This window comes from Marmota marmota, unplaced genomic scaffold (genome assembly GCF_001458135.2).
Source record: "Marmota marmota marmota unplaced genomic scaffold, marMar, whole genome shotgun sequence".
Lineage (NCBI taxonomy): Eukaryota > Metazoa > Chordata > Mammalia > Rodentia > Sciuridae > Marmota > Marmota marmota.
In genome coordinates, this window is record NW_025999900.1 from 46,367,858 (window position 1) to 46,392,063 (window position 24,206).

Here is a 24,206-nt window from a genome sequence, read left to right on the forward strand (position 1 = left end):
AAGAGATAACTGTAATGAAATGTTACTTGCCAATGCTGACATTGAATTTTGTTATCCATTTTCCCCCTTCATTTGCTGAAGGAAGCCTGTTTTGTGCCTGATCCATTCAGACCAGGCAAGGTAAGGAGAGAAAATATATGGGAATAATAATGTTTCCTCCACCCAACCCACTAGGCCGGCAGTTAACCATCTTCAACACCCAGGCGCAAATAGCCATTGGCGGAAAGGATAAAGGACGCCTCTTCCAAGGTCAACTCTCTGGGCTCTATTATGATGGTTTGAAAGTACTGAATATGGCAGCTGAGAACAACCCTAATATTAAAATCAATGGAAGTGTCCGACTGGTGGGAGAGGTCCCATCCATCTTGGGAACAACACAGACGACCTCCATGCCACCGGAAATGTCTACCACAGTCATGGAAACCACCACCACAATGGCTACTACCACAACCCGCAAGAATCGCTCCACAGCCAGCATTCAGGTAAGCCTTCTTCCAGGTATTAGTTACTTCTGTACCTTTGCCTTTAAAACCTTACTATTGTGGTCCATTTTCTATATAGTTAAAGATATTGAGTTGTTATGTTATAAGAAAGATGCCTGCAGATGCTCATAATAATAAGATCCAGTAGTAGAACAAGATGAAGTCACTGGTAAAGAAGTTATAAAAGTCTTTAGGCACTCCTAGGTTATTATTCCTATCGTATTTTTCACTGAAATGGTAAAGCTGTTATTCAAAATGAGCAATGAACTACACTTTTAGTATGAAATACTCCCTCCTCTTATTTTATTACCTTTTCTTTTCAAATAGCACAAAGGGAAGAAGGCAAAAGGAAAATTTGTGATCATAGAAAACACTATATCCTAGCTCAATTCTGTTCACATCCTCCAGATGGCTTTGTTGGAACGTGAATTGTTCATTATTGGGGCCAATGGGTACCATTAAATCAAGGGCAATTGGAGCTAGAAGTTCAACTAATCCTCATAATATGCAGTCTTTGTGTTTGATATTAAGTCTTGATTAATTACTTGTCATTTTTCGGTCCATTTTGTTTCCTTTGTATTTAACCAAGATACTAATTACATTAGAAAATGTGAAGGTTTGAATTTAGCTAGGCAGGAAGCCCTTAGTTTTGTGGTAAGGATTTTGTTTTTTCACTTTAAAGTAATTATATCCAAGCTAAAGCTTAATACTTTGCTGACTCCCTTGGCATTTCATAAATCTAGTTAGTAGGGGGTAGGAGGTTAATCGAGTTATTAGCTTTAAATGCTCTGGCATAAAATAAGACATTCCAATTACTAGTGGTGAAATCACCCTTAGCCTAGTTAGTGTTCATAGAAAATGTAGTAGATCAGTACTTGTCCCTTCTGTTTCTTAGTTTTTAAGACAGAATCAAGGAGTCCAACTGAGTCTTTGTCACCACCCTTCCATTGACTCTGATGGACATTGTCAATTTCGTGTTAACCATCAATTAAACTTCCAGTTTTCTGAATTAAGTATATGTGAGCTGGGTAGAGATCAGCACGTTCTCTTCCCTTTTCCTTTTCTTTGAGCAGAAATTCAGATAGCTCCTTACCTGACTCCATAGGAACAACTTGAAGCTGTACATGCTGATGATGTTACCAGTCAATTTTATGTGTTTTCCAAAGGTTAAGAGTAGCAGTCTTATAATCACACGTGCTGTTGCATGCATACCTATGCACATGCTGGAAAGAGAAAAATACTGCTTCTCTGCCAATATTAAAGCAATAACTCCTGACACCTCACTCCACTCACTGAAAAGAAGATAAAAGGCAATATATATTTCTATTATGACTCTCTATAGCTCAAGAGTAGATCTGTTTATTGTTGGTGAAAGGATAGTTCTGTTTGCACAGGACTTGGCAGACTTGTTTTGCTTCTGTCAGAATACATTCTGCTAACTCTGTGGGAAGCAGAGGAGCAAATGGCTTTTTCTTCGTAGGAAGGGCTGATCCTGTAGTCCTTTTTAAGGCCAAATTCTCACTGACCGCGGGAGGATTTAATCTTACACAGGGATTCAGGGACTAAGCCATGGTAATTGTCGGTTTTTGGCCTTCCCTCCTGTGGCAAATACATAAATGGGAGCAGATTGGGTGAGTCCCTAAACTCTTTCTACAAACTAAGAAAGTCAAGGATTTGGATAAAGAGTGGATTTCAAAGTGCAGAACTTTTGCAAGTAACCTGGGGTCTCTTGGAGGAGGTGGACATCTGGAAGAGCCCCCTTCGACAGCTTTTCTCTGGTGTGTGTCTCTTTTCCTTTGAGTCCAGTAATAATTGAGTTACATTTACATGCCTTTCCTTTTACTTCTACCAAGGCCATAAAAGTATATTATAAATCTATTGACACTCTGTTTTTAAGGGTGTGTAAACACATATCCTTGGAGGAAAGCCAATAGCCTTGCAGCATGGATTAGACTGGGATAGGGAACAAAAGAACTCTGGGATTTTTTTTTTTTTAAGACAAACTAGAGGAAATAATGCTGAGCCAAGGGTTTAGGACGTTTTTTGCTCTTGCCAACGAGCCATAAGAACTCAACCATGTGCTTCACAAAAACTTGAAAACCTTGAATCCAAGCCTATTCTGGTCTTAAGCATATTCTATAGATCACATCAAGCCTAAGTTGGGACTGAGGACACAGAAGCCCTTGGAATCAATCCAGAGTTTAGGACAATTCCAGGAAGACTATGGAGACTTTGAGGGAGGAAGGTCAGTTCCAAAAGCTTCAATTTGCTTGTATGATCTAGCTCATTTTCTTGGATGAAGAGGTCTCATAAAACTCTGATCTCAGGGAGACACTTTAGAGGCAGGGGGGAAAAAAGTAGGGAAGATTGGAATTCATATTCACCAGATCCATCATTCATTTTTCATCTGTGTGAAATCACAGAACATTTTCCAAATGATACTCTATTGTATCCCTCTTTTGCTTTGATAATATTATTAAAGCAAAGTTGTCCTAAAATGAGTCTCTTCTGGGGGAAAAAAAATAAGCATGTGAGCCTACAAAAAAAATGTGGCTATTCAAAACCTATTGGTTCCTTCTTAAAGCTAGTACTAAGAAAACCTCATTTGAGGAGTTCATTTCTGGTGGACCTTGCCCATTGTTGATTTCAGATCAAAGGAAACCTGTAAAGTGTTTTCTGTGCTGCTCTTAACTGTGTGAGAATGTGAACAAGTAGTTCTTAAGCTGATAGAGCTCTTCAATGCTCTGGTCTCCCAGAAGTAATTGGTGCTTTGATCTTTCTGATATTCTAGTTTGCTACAGTCGTGAGTGTAGAATTGCTTCTGAATGACATGGACTATGTTAAATTATTCAGGGCTTTTGTGTCCAAGCATCTGATCTTAACCCTATACTAAGAAGTATCCCTCTTTGTGCTCTCAGAAAAAAAAAATTAAGGTAAACATTGATAAAGAAGGTGTGTGTGTGTGTGTGTGTGTGTGTGTGTGTGAGAGAGAGAGAGAGAGAAAGAGAGAAAGAGAGAGAGAGAGAGTTCTCAAGTAAAAGATCTGACACTTAGTACATGTTCAGGAAATAAATACTGAATAAACAGAAATCAAAACAGGTTTATTATCTACCTTACACTCATTTAACAACTGAAAGGAGAGTAGCTTGGAGAAAATTTTCCTTCTAGAATAACCAGGGTCCTTGCACATTTTCTCCCCACTGGTTAGGCTATAGCTTTATGATCTAGAACATTTATGTGGAGCCAGATGGCCTGGTTTTAAAATCTAATTCATTCTCATATTAGTTAAGTGACCTTGAACAAGTCATAGGTTATAGATAACTATTACCAAAAAAAAAAAAAACACAAACTTTCCCATAACTGGGTGGCTTAACACAATAATCAGTCATTAGATCTCACAATTTGGTGGGTCATAAATTTGGCCAGGGTTCAAGGAGGCAACTTCTCTGCCCCTCGAAGTTGACTGGTAAAGTTGACTGATAGCATTCCATGGCTGCTCTGGTTTGATGGGTCTGGCTTCCCTCATACACCTTGTGTCTGATGAATTTACTGGAAAGACTGGACTTGGCTGGGCTATTTTGCCTCTCCATGTCTTCATGGTCTCTCCTGCAAAGTAATCAGTCTTCCTTCAGGAGGCTCAGGGCCCTAGAGAGAGTGTTTCAAGGGACAGGAATTAGAGGTTAGTTATTTCTAGCCTGAGTCTGGGAAATGTCACAGTGTCACTTGTACCATACTTTATTGGTCTGTTCCCAGGGCTTCTCCAGGTACAGGAAAGGAGATACAAACCTCACTTTTCAACAGGAGGAAAAGCAAGAATTTGCCTTCAACCTAAGTTGACTGCATTGTAAAATGGGGAGGGCACAGTGTCTATACCATCTGGTCGTTGTAAGGATAACAAGATGAATATAAGTAAAATGTTCAATACAAGTATACTATGAAGAGTGAGAGTGTAGATGTTTTAGCCATTCTTATTATGTTCTATCCTCTACATTTGGTGGTTGAGTCAAACAAGAATCTACCTCGGAAATTGGCGTTGCTTCCATTGACAACAGTAGCTATAGTTCAGACTGGAGGCTATAAGGTTTGGGCGACATAGGGATTTGAAGGAGACTCGGGAAAAAATTTAGAGGCTGAAATTAGTCCTGGAAAATCAAAAGTATTTATGATATCAGCAATGGACTTCTCTGACATCTCATTACCCATCTTGAAGTTTTCTTCTATTTTTAAACCAAACCGAGAGTTCTATGGGTCTTAAAAAATAATGTTTCATTATGAAATCTATCTATTTGCACATATTTTGGGGATGGCAGAGAAGTGGAATCCAGGTCCCTTTTCATCATGGATTTCATAATCTGTAGAAGGCTAGAGGGCTTGATATTAACCATCAGTATGGGACAGTGACATGAATGGTTATGTGTATTGGGAGTGAGAAGTAGCATATGGGATGGTCTTGCCAGATCTCGTGTATAAGGTGGGTATGGACCTGGGCCTTGTAGGATGAATACAACTGGACAGGTAATAAGGGAACAAACTCTAGATTAGCCAAATATCAGAAGCTACATTAAGAAAGTCAGAGAGAATTCCTGGGAAAGAGAGCAATTCTGGTTAGAAATGACAGTGCATAGTTTCAGCGTGTGAGGGACAAGGGGTCCAGCTTTTGCGAGCTTTGGCCTAAACCTCCCCCAAACAGACGAGGACCCAGAGGCCTGAACAGAATGGGATTCCCTATGGGACTTACTGCTGGGGATTCCCAGCAATTGCACAAGCTCATTTACTACAGCTGACTCAGGTATGGGCCAGCCGCTACAATGACTTTGATAGATCAGCTTCTAAAATGGGAAAGTCATTCAGGAGAGAAGGGAAAAAGTGAGAAACAAAAGTCTTTTCCCACTAACTTTCAACCACGACAACCTAAATGTTCCCACGTGGAGAGGAAAGGGCCAAGAAGAAACTAGTTCCAAGAATAATGTACATTCTCTTATCTTTGGCCTCCAGCCTGAGTTGTTATCAGCAAAGAAAGAGCTCAGTGTGTTCTGTGCAAATCGCCATTTGGAATTGTTTATAAGCTATTAGGAGGATACTGATCGTGACCCAGTTTTTCTGTGCCGTGCATTGGCAAAGTCACCTTGACATTGGTCGCTGCTGTGTGGCCAGAAAATTGTCAGAGAATCACAATGCTCAGCCTGGATTAGAACTATCCCAATAAACAGTAGAAATGGAAGACTAAGAGGTTTATGATCTGTGAGATTCCATTCTCATCTCAAGCTTCACAAATGTGGCAGTTGAATATGAACCACTTTCAAAAATTTCATAAGGAAGCAACAATATTTTATGCTTAGGAACAGTACCCATGTGGAGGTTTTAGGCTGGGGACAGTAAGGAACACACTTCAGCCTTGACACTAACAACTTCAAAATGTAGGAAGTTATTAAAAAGTTGCTCTTATGCAGTATTTTTCTGGGTACAGTCCCAGGATGTGAAAGTGAAGAATGAACATGGGATTTAGCATCAGAATTTGCTTCTTCTAGGTACTTAGCTGAGTGTCTCTGGACAACTTTGCTTTAATAATATTATCAAAGCAAAAGAGGATACAATAGAGTATCATAAGAGAAAGCTGATGAGCCTTTCTAAGGCTCTGTTTCATTTTATGTCAAAGGAAAGTAACAGTACCTTCCCATAGGCTTGTTACCAGTAGTAAGTAGGATGATGGAAAGCAATGCATAAGTTTTCATTGAAATTTTCACATTAGTAAACACCTTCAACCTAAGACTCTTTTAGAACCTGCCGATTCTCCCAGCATTCAGATTCTCAGCATTCCAGGAAGGTTGGGCAAGCTTGAGGAGAACAATTTCGTCTATATCAACACCCACAAAAACCTATAGAAGCCCAAATTCATCAGTGAGAAGAGATTTCTATGAGACATGCATTCATATTCTGGGACAGGAATTGGCTTTGCTGAACAATCATCACACATACGATACTTTAGGTCAAAGTGTATAAAATTTGCCTTTTTGTAGGTCAAGAGAGTCAAATGCAAGCAATTTCATAAAGTTCAACAAAATGCATGAGACTCAGATTTACAGCATGTTGTTATCAATGGCATTTTGAGGCCCAGGCTAGAACATCAGACTTTTTTCCCATTGACAATAGTAGCTGTAGTTCAGACTGGAGGCTACAAGGTTTGGGCGACATGGGATTTGAAGGAGACTCTGGAAAAAATTTAGAGGCTGAAATTAGTCCTGGAAAATCAAAATTTCTTTGAATAATCAAACTGCCAGGAATGGGATACAAGATGGACCTACCTTATCCCAAACACCATATACAGGCTATTTACCACTATATATATGAAATTATTCTCTTTGGGACCCTCTCCCTTTTCCCTGCTACCACCAGCTTGATAGAAGTGGGATGAGGAATCCACATAGCTTCCACTCCATGTTTACCACTAGACAATGGAGCCTCCAGGGGAAGTTTATTTTTAGGATCAGGGCTCAACTAATATTGATTAACAGCCTTACATAATGTGCGGCTCCAGGGCTCGTGTCTTTCCTGCCAAGCCTCATAACTGGGGAAGGCGGTGAAGATTTGTCAGTCTAATTAGACTTTAGCTGCCAGCCAAGAAATATCTCCCGTCTTCTTCTTACCGCACACAGGTACTTTCTTTTCCCCTCTCAGAGAATAATTTTGGGGGAAGGAAATTGGACTCTAATTTACTTGTTGCCTGGTAAGACTCTCCAATGACATTTTCTCTCTGGAATTGTAGAGTTCTAAAAAAAAAAAAAAAAAGTGCCTGATGGGTTTGCCTGTCTCTTAAAGACTTACATGTTGGCAGTACATACAGAAAGGCCAGTGAAGAAAAACAGTGTAGTTCCTTTTCATCTGCTTTTAATACCTTATTTCAGGGGATGGGACGGGTGCTTCTGAGAGTTCTGTCTAGTCATTTAAAAGGTCCTCTGAGTAGGTCCTGACGGCAGACAGGCTGGAAGTCTGCAAGTTCCCGGCAATGTAGAAGAGATTCCCTTCTAATTAGGCTTTAGTATTGATAGGAGAGAATTTCTACCAGAACTGCTGATAAAGTGCTGGATCCTATTTCAAAGCCCCTGAACAACTGGAGGGAAGTGGGTTGAGCTTTTAGCGGCCTACATGTGGCTGTCCCTAAATGTTTCTAAGGCTCAGTGTGGTTTTTTGTTTGTTTGTTTGTTTTTGGTGTTTGTTTGTTTGTTTGTTTGTTTGTTTTTCGGATGACCCAACAGACCCCCAGTCAAGTCCAAAGCCACTGTCCTCACCATGTGGCCTACGGCAGCTCTTCCCCTTGTGTATCTCTGACCATATTTCCTACTGCACTACTCCAGTCACACAGGTCTGGCTCTTCCTGATGGCTCTTTCAGAGCCAGAGTAAGAGTGAAAAAAGAGAGGCCATCACAGGATCAGATCGTCTTTATTCGAGACTGACTTTATAACATTTTTATTAGTGTTAATTTTAAAGTATTGCAATAAAATATAGCTTATCTTGAAAACTAAGTGCTGGGGTCACCCCTCAAGTTGTACAGCACAAAGGCGTGCCTTGAATAATCCCAGCACGGCTTGAACACGGCCAGCCCACCTGTGCCCTCTCACTGACCATTTTTCTCTGCCAGATACACCTCTCAGGTGACTCATTCCCTCACTTTGCTCAGGTTTCTGCTCACATGGCACCTGTGAGCGAGAACCTCCTCTACCATCCCAGGTGAAATAGAACTCTGCATCTTCTCCCACCATGGTATCTCTCACAGAGGTTTAACATTACCTAACATGACATCGCTTATTTATTGGATAACTGTTTTTACTGGATTGTCAGTTCTAGGACGGTAGGATCTTTGTTTCAGGCACTATAAGTTTACAGTGCCTAGAATAGTACTCAGCAGGAACTAACACTCAATGTTGATTGAAAGGACTGACTGGACAATCCACCAGTATCTTCAGAGGCAGCACCTAGGTCTCTCAGTGTTTGTAGGCTGAAGCTGGTTCCCAAAGGCCCAGTCCCAGGTGTGGCTCACCAGTAAGGATGCTCACTGCTGATTTTGCTGCTCTCAAATTCTCGCCTTAAAAATGAGGAGTCCCAGAGATATTTTGTCTCTGGTGAGCAAGATTGTTCTTGTAGGCTTCTGATTTTGACTTATCTTTCCCTAGTTCTAGTTTCAGCAAAATCTAGTCCAAGAACTAGCAAGGACCAGTTCAAGTACTCTTGCATTTCAAAACACTTTTAGAAGGGCAAGATCACCCACTTTCCCTCTTCAATATTTTCTCTTCATTTCTTTCTCAAATTGATTCTCCAAAAACTGGTCATCAAATATAGGCAAATGAAAATCATTTTACTATCCTACTACTTCTACTCATTGGTATGGATGTAAAATTAATCTGAGGCTCTTTCACCTGGTTCTATGTATATGGGGAGGTTGGGGGGAGTCTCCCACCTGTTTTCATATGCCTCTCAGGCTGAACTCACTGCCAAGCCCCTTGTCCCCAAAGCACACTTTTGTTTATCTCTAGTATCTGAGCATATTAGATGAACACCCATTTATTTGTTGCTATGACTCAGTGATTCAATAGGCCTCAGAGTTCTCTGGTTTTCCCACAACCTTTAGAAAGAACACAGATGGAAGGTGTTATGAGAAACCACTGGGATGAAAGCAGGAACACAATGGAATTCCCCACTGGACATGTAGGGTCAGGCACAATGCCTGCTACAAAGTGGGCTCAACAATATTTGATGAAGAAAAGAAATGTATTAGATGGACGACAGCAACCTAGGAAAATGCTTGTCTGCAGTGAGAAGAGGCAGAAGAGGGGAGCCAATGCTCTTGATATTTCAGTAGACAAAGACAGTTACAAGGAAACACCCCGGTATGTAGGAGAGAGCTCATGGGTAGAGATATTTTCAAAACCAGGAATCTAGATAGATCCTCATCTTACCACTGTGTGGCTAAGTTATTTTTGGAGCTTTGTTTCAGCAACTGAAATGTGGGGGTATTACAACACCAACTTTAAGGGTAGGCTAAGATAACATAAATGAAGAGCTTATATCAGGGGGACTCAATAATAGGTTATTAGCAGCAACCATAGCCATATGCTGTTTAAATGATATTACAGTCCAGCGCTTAGTTGCTAAATTAGTTTTGCCTCTGAATTTTTTTTTAATTATTCTGTGGCTAATTACCCAAGTGGCCTCTGATATGGCAACAAGCTTCCTTAGGCCTCTCTTCTTTTCTCATTAAATAAATAAATAAATAAAGGTAAATTCTAATTTTTCCTAATATATTTTTAACACTATCTATCATGGTGACTTGCATACATAGGGAAAAGTAAATGAATGGCTAAATTAAAGGAGGATAGGGATAGGGAAAGTTGAAGAAAGAAGACAAGAAGTAGAGATGCCCTCCAATCACTGCTTTAAGAACTCTGTGTCCATTTCATGGATTAGATGGTTCTGGTTGAGCAAGAAGAACAGAATGTCTAATTTAAATAAAACCAAAATATTCAAAATACTTTTTCCCTATCCCCCTCTCTGTTGAAAGCTGTCAGAAGGGCTCCACAATGATCACCTCTATGTACAAGATGAATTACTTACTTAATAAAAGTCTCTTGAGTCATCAAAAAGAGTCAATGATTCTAATTTAAACTGAGGTCCAAAAACTGGTTTTATTTCTTTTTTTCTGAAAATACATCCCTTGCTTTCTATTTATACATGACGGGGAAATGACTTCAAGCAGAAATCATTACTAGCCAGACTTCAAGATGGATATTTCCATTCTGTCTTTGACAAGACAGTAGGAGGGGTGGGATGTGCTTTTATAATTTTTTGGTGCATGTTTGAATGATTGTAGAAATTAGAAACGCACTGATGCTGTTATGACAACCTTTCCTTTTAATACCTTTAATTAATGCCTTGGGTTGTGTAGAGGGCTGGTTCTGTTAGCTAAATGGAGAAGTAAAGTTCTCCTTGATTTTATCATCATCCAGGGATGAAATGGCAAATAAATGCCTAGCAGTCACAGAGAGAATTGTGGGTTGTGAATTTGATTGACTTGTATACATAATGCAACCTCTTCAATCTCTCACCCCATCTGATTACATGTGCCTGTGTGTGTGTGTGTGTGTGTGTGTGTGTGTGTGTGTGTGAGAGAGAGAGAGAGAGAGAGAGGGAGAGAGAGAAAGAGAGAGAGAGAGAGAGACTGAGAGAGAGAGAGACAGAAGGCTCATGTGTGCTTGCATGCATTATGGAAAATAATGCTTCTTAAACTTGAATATGTATGCAGATCACTGGGTGATCTTATTTAGTACAGATTCTGACTCAGGCCTGGGTAGAACCTGAGATCATGCATTTTTCACAAGCTCCCAGATGATTGATTTCCTGCTGCTCACTTTATAGAGCGGACAAACTAGTAGATAGATACAGTTTCTTGCTGGGTACCGATAGCATCTGTTTACCTATCTCATCCAAATATTCTCCCCAAACTCAGTGCAGGGCTCTTCAAGGCAGAAAATCTTGTTAATCCAAAGTCTTATGTAAGTGAAAGAGCAAATACTTAAGTAAGGATTAGCAAAGAAAAATTTATCCTATCAGACAGTGCTGCTCCTGGTTCCAGATGCCCCCTCTTCCTGTCCCTCATTCTGCTGCATACCCCCGAGGCAGATGGAAAAAAAAAAAAAAGAAGGTAGAATTTAACTTGTCATAATATTTATCCCCCTTTCTGAGAGGTGACCTCCAATGAAAGCAGAGAGACATGAATGATTTTAATCCACAGTAACAATGGGGAACCCGTCCTGACCATTTTGAGCAGTATAAATATATAAAATGACAGATTTTTCTGCACTGCCTCTCCACTTCCTCCTCCCAGATACTGAGAGAGACACATATTCATGCACCCGCAACTCATACTATAATGCACAATGAAATTTCACCCGGCCTTTATCTTGCAGCTGCTGTTCCAATGATTAATGCCCCACTGGCTGGGAAGCTATTCTGTTGAAGAAAGACAAGGAGAGGGGAAGACACATGAAATATATCTCTGAGGCCACTTCTCATTATTATTATTATCATTATTAGTTCCTTACTACCCTATCTCTCCTGCTTGAGAATACTTGATCTATTGGCAAGAGGGAGGGGGTGACATTTCAAAGTGCATTTCATGTGGGATAAATGAGCAAGGACAAAGAGAGAAATTGTTTTTACTAAGAGAACTGACCTGAATGGGGTTTTTGTTGTTGTCATTGTCCTTTATTTGGGGATTTGTGTGTTTGCTTTATTATCGTTGTTGTTTTCATTTTAAAGTCAAATATAATGGATGCCTCCATCTGTGTCTTCTATGTTTTGGGGTTTTTTTTCTCCCCTGTAGGCATTTATTTTTGCATGTGTTCTTTTGTCTTTATTGAGTCTCTGTCTGCATGAATCAATACGATATAGCTTATGCAAATGTTATCCAGACCACGTATGCAAAAGAGAGAACAGAATAATTTCATTGCTTTGTAACTCCCTTAATATGATTATCTACATATTTTGGTTGATTTGAAGTTTTTGAACAAGCCTCTAAGTTTTTATGAAATAAAAACATATATGTACATATATATAAAAAGAAATATACATATATTTCTTTTTTCCTTTATATTTATTGTATAAACCATAGTGTCTGATTCTCTCCTATTTCTCATTCAAAGAGTGGGTGATTGCTAAATTATTTCTAACTCTGTCATTTAGTGGACTGCAGAGCAGTGGTCCTGTTTGGGAAGATGAGGCCATAATAGGAATGATATCACAACACATGCGTCTACTAATAAAATGGCAAATTCATTGGCCTAGACAGAGAGTGCCATAATGTGATTTAGAAAATGCAGTACTTCCAAAGTAGAATTTATGAGGATGTGAGTGTTGTAGCCAAGGCATCGCCATGTAACTTCAGTTTTAATTAGATTTTGAATTAAACAAATGAATATCTGATTTAATTGAGTACCTAGTATGGAACAGGCATTTGGGCAATATCAATAAACAAAACAGACAAAAAACATTTTTTTTTCTTATGGGGCATGTATTCTCTTCCACAAACATTGGGTACCTTATAAGCACTACGATTTGGGATACAAAGAATGAAATAAAAAAAAAAAAAACTTGTCTTGAAGGAATAGGAAATCTGGTTATGTTTGTATGTTTGTGAATATTTTCTTTCTTTCTTTTTTTTTTTTTGGTATGGTACTGGAGATTGAACCCAGGGGCACTCTACTATTGAGCTACACTCAAGTCCCTTTTACATATTTATTTTTTAATTTTTAGACAGGGTTTTGCTATGCTGCTGAGGCTCTCAGTAAGTTTTTGAGGCTGATCTCAAACTTTCAATCCTCCTGCCTTGACCTACCAAGTTTCTGGGATTAGGCATGTACCATTGTGCTCAGCTATAAACATTTTCTAAATACAAGCAGACTCATGTTTAGGCCATTGTGTTTTTTCTTTTCTTTTTTAACTGTTGTTTTGTTTTGTTTACAAAAACTTTTGCATGCTGATCAGCTAGTACAGTTGCAAAAGCGGTAGCTCTCTGGATTTATACAGGTGAAGGCCACAAATCAGGATTTTCATTTGTAGATCAATTTCTATGTAAACTATGTCTGTTCTAGCCAAAAAAGATGGCAACTGTAAAACACACTACAACAAAGTAGTGTGAGCTTTAGAGATAGGCCAACCTGATTTTAAGACTGGTTTTATCACTCAAAGTTGTATGATTCAGGTAATTTGTACCTAGGATCTGTACATACAGCTTTTAGTATCTATTTCTTGTCATATAAACAATAAGAATGAATTAATTTTATGTTTTTAATATATTTTTAGCTAGACAATATATCCACATGATTTCAAACCTTGAATAGCACCCAGAATATTCCTGTAGCTCAAAGGTGACCGTTTCTCAACTGCCCAGCGTGGCCATGGCCCTCGGCCGAGTCTGTCACCAGGAACTGCCCTGACTAAAGAAACCACCTTGTTTGTATGTTTGTCAAGGTTGAAGCCCTTCCTAGGAGTGGTCTAAATCCAATGAGTGATGGGTGGTAGAGTGGGGGGGATGTATAAAGACTCAGCCCCTATATCAGTCTAAACAACTGGGAAGGACCTTGCAGCTAAGGAGTGTTCTGGGTATGCTGGGGTCAGTCGGGGTCTTTGTTCAGTCTCACAGAAGTTCACTTCCTCTCCTGATCCTAACTCTATTGGTACTTCCCCTTCTCCAAATTTCACATATACAAAACTAGGTCTCAGAGTCTCTTTCCCAAACTCTAACTTCACCCCACAGCATGAGGCCTAAAGAAGCCAAACAAACCCTAACAGCAGAACAGAAGTCTCTTTATCATCGCACCTTAAAACCCCCACCCCCACTTGCAACTCTCTCAGATGCTTTTACAGCCCTTTCCCTCCATATTTTAATAAAATGCTTGTGTTTCTGTTTCTTAACTTTATCTGACTCTGGGAGAAAAGGACAGCGATTTCTCATCCCCCTTCCCCCCCATACACACACACTTCCTCGCTCTCTGATTCCCCAATAAAACTCTATCACATTGTGATTGAACCAGTGTTCAGAGTTTACCTTATTATGGCTTCGTAATATTGTTTTTTGAGGACCATGGAAGATCGTACATGAACTGATTTATTGTACCAATATTCACTGGGTGTAGCATGGATTGTGCCAGGTACTATTCTAAGAACTGAGGGTACGGCAGTGAAAAAAAAAATAGAATAAATGCCTCCTGGACATAACATTCTACTGTTGTGACTATATTGCCTTTCTTCTTCAACTCCTTGTTAATTCATACCCTCATTATCTCATTAGCTTATTCTTCTAACTACCTATCAGTGTTAGAGCTAACAAGCTGTTGGAACTCCTCTCTGGATAAACACCTGGGTAGTAATTTTGATTTTGGATATCTCCTTCCTGATTTTCTTTGCCCCAGTCTAATCTGGGAGCCTTCTCCCGGACAGCTGTTGTTTTTTTTTCTCTCCCTTACTTTTCATGCTGGGGATCCCTGGGCCCCGATTTTGTGTAGAATTTTGAATTTTGTTTCTCTTAGTTTACTCCTTCATTTTTAAGGTGTACATAATCCTGCAGCCTTCTGAGAAATAGTGGATGAAAATAAAACCACTGGGACCCTGTCCTTCTGAAGAATGTCCTATTCCGTCCTCACCCTTGATTGATAGTTTGTCTAGGAGGGATGTATAGGTTACAAATAATCTCCACTAAAAAAAATTGAAAGTATTTGTCCAATGTCCTCGGGCATCTAATATTGCAGTTGTTGACAAAACAGTTCAGTGTCTGTTTCCCAAAATACCCCCTTGTTTTTTCTTATGTCTCTAAAATCTTAACTCCTGAGCAATTTTGACCCCAAATTAATATTTATAACCCAGGTCTCCAGGACTATATTCTCTTGCCCTTAAACCTCTGTTCTTCTATAGTTGTAGTTATTTACCCAATAGCTGTTGTTTTATCAGCCTTTTTTCTCTAGGATGACCAAAAGACCTGACAAGAACAATTGGAGGTGGAAAAGTTAATTTGGCTCACAGTTTCAGAGGACTCAGTCCATAGATGGCCGACTTCACTGTTCTGGGCCAAAGGTGAAGGTCCATTTTCTCATCATGGTGGAAGGAGGGAAAGCAACACAGAACATGCCAACAAGGAATCAGAGAGCCAGCCCTGCTCACCAGGGTCAAAATACATATGCCAAGGTTATGCCCCAATGACCCACGTTCTCTAGCTATACCCTACCTGCCTACAGTTACCACCCAGTTAATCCATATCCATGGATTAATGCACTGAGTAGGTTAAGGTTCTCTTAACACAGTCATTTCACCTCTGAATCTTCTTGCATGGTCTCACACCTGAGCTTTTGGGGGACACCTCATATCTAAACCATAACAGATTGACCTGTGTTGGCATAATAATTTTTATATCATTTTTTTCAGCTAAGCTATTACTAAGAACATACACCACATACACATACATGCACACATACACACAGAAAATGAAATAATTATAGAATAAGCAAGGTTTGCATTTAACAACCCAATGTCATAGATCCTTAAATCATATATATATCAACTTGTTGTCACACAAAATTCAAATAAGAAATTATTGTACCACTATCAATATCTAAAAACTGAAATAAAAATTCCAAATTTTTTTTATATTCCCCAAGGAGGCTCTTTTTTTTTTTCTACTTTCACCATAATGCTTATTTCTTGGCCATCACAGAGAGAACACAAATTAAATAAGCACTTTAAACTTTTTGCATCTACAAATAAGCAGAAGTTCACTCTTGCTTCATACCAGATGCTTGTATTTTAGAACTGTCCCATTGGAACTTCTTTGGTATTAAATGTTAATCGATGTGCTTCCACTTGCTGGCTTCCAACACACAATGTTTGATAATAGACTCTTCATTTTTCTCTGAGCTTTGCCACTGTCATTTTTTGTATTAACTTTTCTTTAAATGTGCTAGTTGAGAGGTGCTATAGAAAAAGAATCACTGCCATATTTCCTTCCCCTGAAAAGGAATAAATAACACATTCTCAGAAACTCCCAATAAATCAACGAATTAGTGTTGGGTATAAATTGAGATATATGCTGGAAATCAGATGTGGTTGGGTAATTACATTAAGCATGAGCTACCTGTCATATACACAGGAGGAGAGATGAGTGCAGACTACAGTACAGAAAGGGTGAACAGGCAGGTAGGGGGAATTCTGGCAGGGATGGTAAGGACGGTTTCTATAAGGAATCTTGCTAACAACATTTCTAACCAGAAAACAGAGAATGCTGGAAGTTCTAAGTAAAGCAAAATATTTGAAGAAGAGAGAGGATAAATAGAAAAGCCATTTTAAAAGCATATGCAGTCATTTAGAAAAAACCTATAATGTGTTCTTTTTGATTTAGCTATAGGAGATTCATAATTTTTATTGGGGGATGGATTTAGGGTGAATATTTAAACAACTGGTTCTTGTTGAGGTGTATTCAGCAAGGTGCATGGTAATAATCATAGGGAAATAGAAATCACAGGAAACGGAGCCTGCCATGTATCGATGAAAAGGAAATTGAGGTGTGGTTGTCCCCCTCTCTCTCTTTCCCATTTTCTGTAACTGACATTCTTCCATTTTCCTTCTAACCTAAGTAGGTATTTTTGTAAGAGTTTTCCTCTGTTGTAAACATTTTTTTCCCATCTCAGCATCCATTTTTAAATTCAAGAGACATTTTCCTTTGCAATATACAATGGAAGGAGATTGTGTTAGAAAATATCAGAGATGGCTTTGTCATGTCTGGCACTGTTAAATCATGTAGTGTCCTAAAGAGCCCTGTAAATGAGGCCCATGGAATGATGTGACAATTGAACAAGCCTCAGCTGGATCTCTCAGCCTTTCCTCAATCTCCCTGAGGACAGAGAGACCCAGGTGGTGAGTAGATGGATTTTTCCTTGACTTTGGGGAGTCTGGCAAATTAATGTTTTGGGTTTGCTTAGAAGGCAGAGGCAGCCTTTGAAAAGGGAGGATTGGACCCATTTTATTCAGTACCCTAATGTGAATTCAAGGTAGAGGTAGGGAATTGAGGGGTGAAAATAATTTGGTCAATAATTTATAATGGCTGCCTGCTATGTGAAAGGATGAGGATGGAGTTGGAGACGTAAGACAAATGCCTGTCTTCATGGAGTTTATGTGGCGGCAGCAGGCAGTGTGTGTATGGGGGGGACACATGAACAAACTAATTTCACAAATACTTTTTTAATAAAAATCATGACAAGACAAGTGTTACAAAAGAAGACCGGGGTCTAGGAAAACAGAAAAAAAAACTGAGCCTTTTCTAATCTGAGATGAATTTCTTGAGAAAGCAGTGTAGGAACTGTTCTGTGTAAAGAGGGCGAGGAAGATGTTCCAAACACAGGCAACAACCTCTGGTAAGGCAGGGTCATGCTGCAGCATGCTCCTCTCTCTTTGGTCTACACCATGGATCTCAAGTTGGAAAGTACATCAGATTTGGTCATGTTAAGTGCCTACATTTAAAGGGGCTAAGAAGAGGCAATCAAAGTGATCATCCCATTATTATGACAAAGGAGTGTGGGAATCCTTGAATGCAAGTTTCTAAAGCTGGACTGGATGACAGGCAGGTGGAATGGGCTTCATGCTCATCTAATCTGAACTCTCATGATCACTGCCTTTGAGATATGCCAAAGATGGAGGTTTCCTTAGTGGAAACAGGAGGCACACATCACCTAAGGTAATGGCTGATGGACACATGTACAAGGATGGATGACAATGTGTCAATATATCACACTCACTGAAGCTTTGCACAGCACTGAACTGCGTCCTTTGCCTTTGAGGGTCCACATGTAATGAACGATTGTGAAATGGTCACGAATGTCTTGTCAGTAATGTCATGGAACCTGATGTGTATTGCAATGTCTGGAATCTATTCAGCATGGATCTTTTGCCTGGGTTTCCGGACTTCACAGCCATCGTAAATTTCATGTGTTTTTTTTCCTCAGTAGAATACCAGTAACCAGAACATTTATTTGAGAATTTTTTATTCTTCTTCCTATTTTCTTATTCCTTACTTTGGTCTTTATTCCTGCCTGATAGAAACTGTAGAGTTCAGTGGAAGTTTTCCTGCAGTCTAATTAGCCTCTCTATTTAATTTTGTAATAAAAACTCTGAACCAGAAGCTGGAGATAATGTGCCCGATTCAATTCATAGATGTCAATTTCTTTTTAATTGTAGTTCTTTTCTCTAGTTCTTCCCACTCCCACTGCCTGGGCACAGCTGAGGCTTGAGTGATTATGAGACTTTCATGCCTACGCTGCCAATTATGCCTCTTGCTTTAGGATTAAATTCATTTATTATCATTGTTATGATTATTAGTAATAATAATGGGTCTCTCCATCCAAACCTGGATGAATAGTAGTATTCACAGTCTTTGCCTCCAAACTTAGCTTATTTCAGTTCTTTTCCCAGATGGTTCCTTCTTTTTTAAATGGCAGGGAGCATTCATTTTTCTGTTACATTTAAATGCTATTTTTGGATAATTTTAGATACAAGGCTTACTTTGCAAATTCTTCTTGGTATGGGAGATGACTTATTTCCCTTGGGTGGGAATGACCAGTTGGATGTCAGTGGAGTCTTCTCTTGGAACTGCTGCTTGGATGAAATATTTGAACAGGTAAAACATGTCCCTGGTTTCTTCCTGAGAAGGCATCAGGTCCTGGTCGTCAGAAGGACACATGGTTTTGACTTCCATGCTGAATCCAAAAGAACACTTTCTCTCTCCCTTTCTGTGAAAAGAGTCCCTACCTTCCACCATCCATAAAAGATCAGCAATGTGGTTCAACCAGCTTAAAATGGTTAACATGGCTCCTGGGCAACATGTTAAATCTTTTAAATTTCCTTCTCAGGCTTAAATTTCACTATGTCTTTTTCACTTAAAATTACATTTGCAACATCAGCCAAAGAATCTCAGGGAAAAAAATAAGAGAGATATTAGATAGAAAGGCAAGGTTTTTATTTAATTGCTATCTAATTTTACCTCTGAACCTCCTTTTAAAGCAGAAAAAAAAAGCTTTGCAATTAACACTGAGAGTGTAAACTGCATACACGCTAAATTATAAATGTCTCTCTATGATACAGCTTCTGCAAATATTGTTCCATGGACCTTCTAGAATATCTATTATGACTCATCACCAAATTTAGAGTACCAGAATTACTGTAGTGACCTTTCTTAATTTTATATTATTTGTGACTCATTAATATAACTAACTGATATGGATATAACTCATTGGTATTCCTTAATCTTTCATATAGTGAATCATAAGCTTTTGAAGGGTTTGGCTCAGAATCCCAAAGAGTGAGCCATCCTTTAAACATCCCTACTAATTAGTTCATTTATCTAGCAAATATTGGTGGGAAGGGTAGTATAATTTCTGCCATGGACTAAACACCCTTCTAGACTCTGGGACTGCAATAAGAGCACAATAAACTTATTAATTATGATTCTGTTTCTAAAGGTGGGTCTGGAAACTGTCCATATATAAATGACAAGAGAATGTAGTATGAACGAACAAGTGCTATCAAGAAAATTAATCAAGATAATGTTTTACAGGATAGGTTCTGGGTGGGTAACTACTCTGGGTGGGTATCTCTAAAGGGAATGATTTAAACTGAGAGTCCATTGGCAAATACCAGGTCTGTCAAATCTTGGTGAAGAACACTGACAGCAGAAGGAATGGTTAGTGTAGAGGCCTTAGGCTGCAGAGTTTTGGCATGTTTGAAGGGAGGTGAATGTGGTTGGAGCAAGAGGAAGTCTGGGATGCATGAACAGGAGATGCATTTCATGGGGCCCATGAGGCAGTGGGAAGCAGATTGGATTTTATTAAATTGCAATGGCAAACTACTGGAGTGAACTAAGAATTAGAGTGTCATGATACTATTATGCTTTTTAAAACTCAGTCTTGCTGCCAGGTTGAGAGGTGAAAATAATGAGAGAGGGTTTTAAAAGAGCAATGGATGGGACACAGAGGCCTATTATGTGACCATTGCTTCAGTTCAGGTGAAGAATGATAGTGGCTTGAGCTGGGAAAGCAACCAAATGCCCTCTATGCAGACCGCCCAGCTTGAGAACCTCACTGTGTCTTGTCATGGCCCTAAACTAGTATATCTCTGAAACCATAAACCTTAGTACTCATTTGTTGACCATAACTTTCAATTATTATACTAAAACTCAGGTGCCTTCCTGTGTTAATAAGTTTTCCATTAGTCTAATAAGTGCCTCTCATCATGACCCTCAATTCTGTTTTTCTTCTGTTGAGTTCATTCTAGATCATTTCGCATGGTTTCTTCCTCTTGTTCAACCATTAGGTTGCCTTCAACCTGGTCTTAGAAGCCTTTCTCATTCTTGATCAACCCACCTCCCATCTCACTCCTTCCTAATCAGCACCTATTTCAACCACCCAAATCTGAGTCCCCTTTTCCACACCTGCATCACTGGGTTTCAAATGTTACTTTCATTCAGAAAAAAAAAATGCTCATGAATCATGAGTTTCTTCAAATTTCTCTTCCCATCTGTTCATCCACGTCAGTCCTCACTTGAACCCTTTCATCTCTTTGTTTGAAATCTTATGGTCATTCTCCCTTCACCTTAGTTTCTTCTCAAGCTTTTGGACATCACTTAATGTCCTCATTTTTTGTTAGTACCGTTACTGTCATCCCTTCAGCCTATAAATACATCCAGGGCTTTCCAAATTAGAAAGCAAAATAAACCAAGGAAAAGCAACTTTCTAAAAATCAGAATCCTACTTCTTCCATCAGCCACCTGCAGTCCCATGTGAGGACAGTCTTTGTTTTATGTACAAATTTCCTGAATTTTATATTATCATTGATCTTACTTCCAAAATACAGAAAACCACAGTAATATAAGTTTTACCTGTGATCCCAACCTCCAGGAAGAATCACCTACATAAGGACCATCAGATTCCCACCACTTTTTGTTCTTTACTCCCTTATCTACTGACATTTCTCAGAGGCACCCAGCATTCCAATCATACCCTGCTGTAATTTTAGATATGGTGCTCTTTCTACTTGGGCATATACATAATATGCACAAGAGCATAATTATTCATGTATACATTAAAGTTATCAATGCATTTCTATAGTGATTTTTAAAGAAGAAAATGAATTTACATATTTAAAAGGCTTAAAACAGTGCCTGGTTCATAGTAAGGACTCAATAAATGCTAACCATTATTGTTGTTGTTGTTATTCTTGCACCTATTCTATTTGCCTGAGAAGGAAACAGTCCCTCAAGTGTCAATCAAAATACTGTCTCCTTGGTGAGTTGTTCACCTTTCCTGGCATCCTATCTTATGCTGCCAGGCTCAGCTCTGCTAGTGCTCTGTCTCAGTACCTCTACAGGTAGTTTATTTATAATGAACATCCATGCACACTTTATATCACGTTCTTCATGTTTTTCAGACAAGGTAGACTACATCTGGCAGCTTAAGGACCTTTCCATATCTCAAACCAATCAATGCTTGAGTTTACAGTTTAATACCAGAACCTCTGGAGAACCCATCTCGGCTACTGTACAAGTCCACAATGAATTCTCAAGTCAGTTCCTAATCCATTTCCTTTACCAAAGACATATTTTAAGCAGATGTGACTAGGCCATAAATAAGTTGCATAAAACTAAAAAAAAAAAAATTAAGTCCATTGCACTTATTAGCAGCATGTTATCAGCATTTTTGACCATCATACTAAAAATAGAAAAAAAGTGTTTACTTTATGCATGTGCCATGAAAATTCCTATCATTATATAATCATATAGAAAAATAGAAAATAGCGTTTACTTTGTGTGAAGTAGTGTTTATTTTGTGCGTGTGCCATGAAAAAATTCCTATCGTTATATAATCATTGTATAATGTTGATATAAATAAGTGGTACAAATAGGCGGCTTTTCAATAATGTCTGTATTCATCAGCTTTTCTTTGTTCTGACCAAAAGACACAGCAAGAACAATTTAGGGGAGAAGTTTATTTTCTATCACAGAGGTTCAGTCTGTTTGGCAGACTCTATTGCTCTGGGCCCAAGATGAGGTTAGCATCATGGTGGAAGGGTGTGGTGGAGGAAAGAAACCCAGGACATGATAGTAAGGAAGCTGAGAAAGCTCCACTTGCAAGGGACAACATATAAACTCCACGGCGTGTCTCTAGTCACCTACTTCCTTCAGCCACACCTGCCTAATCCATTCAGATTACTAATCCATCAAATGGATTAACCTACTGATTAGGTTATAATTCTCATGATCTAATTAGAGCACCTCTGAACAATTGTCTCACATGTGAGCTTTGGGAGGGTCATCTCCTTTCCAAACCATAATTATGCTAGAAAAAATAACTGGTGAAAATAAGGATCATCTTTGGGACTTTGTTAGAAAATATACATAGAGAAAACCTAAGGGTTAAAATATTGAGTAAATTTTGTTCTGTATGCTTCCGCACCGATGATAGTAGAGGTTATAAAAAGCAGTATTTATCTCTCTATGTGTTCTATACTGATGTGATCTATCTCTCTAATTAGATAGTCAATTATTTTTAAAGAGCTGCAAATAAGCCCTATAAGAATGTCATGAATGCATTTTACTTAGAAACATCTTGCAGATAAATTTCATTTTTATTCTTCTTACATCCTCCTGCAACCTTAAATGAATAACAACAAAATCAAACTACCCAAACTGATTTGAGAAACAGAGCACTACTGCCTGATAGTACGTTAATCATGTTTGCCAGTCCTTCTTCTACATTATTGTGCTTTGGGATAGAAAAGGTAGGTGGTGAGTAAGCCTCCTTAGAGAAATGAACAGTTGGTGTAGACAGGCTTTTCAAGAGACATAATGTTTTTTCATGCAAAAATTCCCAAGTAATAAAAAAGGCTTGAAAATGATGAAAACACATGATGTATAAGTAGAATTATTAATAAAATGCACTGTATTTTTGGCTTCCATAGAATCTTTTCATGATGCAGACAGATTGGAGGTAGGCCAGGCTGAAGCAACAAGAATGATTAGGGGAATTGAAGGGACCGAAGACAGATTAAGGGAGCTAAATATGTAGACCTTGGCCCAGTGACAGCCCAGAGCAAATGACATTACAGGTTATAGATACACATGTGAAAGTGGCTGGCCACAAGCAGAGCAAGGGATTACTTAGGTAATTGGATGAAATCAAGGGAGGGAAAATTGTGAACTCAATATCTCTATTATTTTCCTTTCTGTGAGAATTATTAGATTGTGAAAGAGCAATCCTAGAAGTACTGCTTGGATTAAAGCAAGAGGCAGGTACAGGAGCATGAAATCCCTGAGAGTCTATCCCACCCGCAGCAGCCTGTTGCCAGGAAGCAGATTCCACTCACATTGCACCCCTAGAAGTTCACACATTTAGGAACTCCATAGAGAGAGGAAAAAAATGATCCAGTCAGCGAGAATCAGATGGCCTTTGGAGCCAGATGACACAGGTTTTGTGACATCTCTGCTGGTTTGTTCTTATCTGACATTCTGCATTGTTGCTTAGCCTTGCCCAGCCTCATCTGTGAAGTGGGTATCCATATGCATCTTCCAGGGAGAGTTAACATGAGTGATCTGGATGTCTCTTTTTACCAATTTAATTGCGCCCAAATTGAACCCTCTCCCCATTATCACTGTCACAGTCTTGTTTGCTTTAGTAGTATCATAAATGGTGCCTGCCGTGGACTCCAAATTTACCTTTCTTCCATAGTTTTCACAAAGCAATCAGAATGATTTTTTTTTGCAGTTCATACCTGATTAATCCATCTGTAGCTTAAAAATCCCAAAAAATCCCACTGACTTTAGGACAAAGTCTAATCTCCTTAGAATGGCATATTTTTCACCATCTGGCCTGACTCATATTCCTACCCTTCCCCGTGTAAGGCTCTAGCCATGCTGACTTGCCTTATCTTCCAGAATGATCGTTGTTCGTGTATGCTGGTACAAATAGATAAACACGCTGACACCTCTGCTGAGAGTCCCCTCTCCAGTCTCCCTTTCTTCATCTTCCATTTAGTTCACACTCTGCCTAGAAAGCTTAGCTGAGTTTTAACCTGAGCTGGGCTGTCTTACCTGAAGTTCAGTTAGCCCAAATGAAGCTTATTATTATCTTACTAATAATTCT

The 24,206-nt window shown here is 39.0% G+C and overlaps 1 protein-coding gene across 42 annotated transcripts in view; it reads left to right on the forward strand.

Moving 5' to 3' along the window:
* Nrxn3 (neurexin 3) overlaps nucleotides 1–24,206 on the forward strand; it is a 1,555,288-nt gene that overhangs the window by 1,410,116 nt on the left and 120,966 nt on the right. For all 42 annotated transcript variants that reach the window (XM_048799086.1, XM_048799081.1, XM_048799099.1 and 39 more), the window contains one exon: nucleotides 175–482. In XM_048799086.1, the coding sequence (XP_048655043.1) occupies nucleotides 175–482 (308 nt within the window). The remainder of the gene's footprint in view (nucleotides 1–174; nucleotides 483–24,206) is intronic.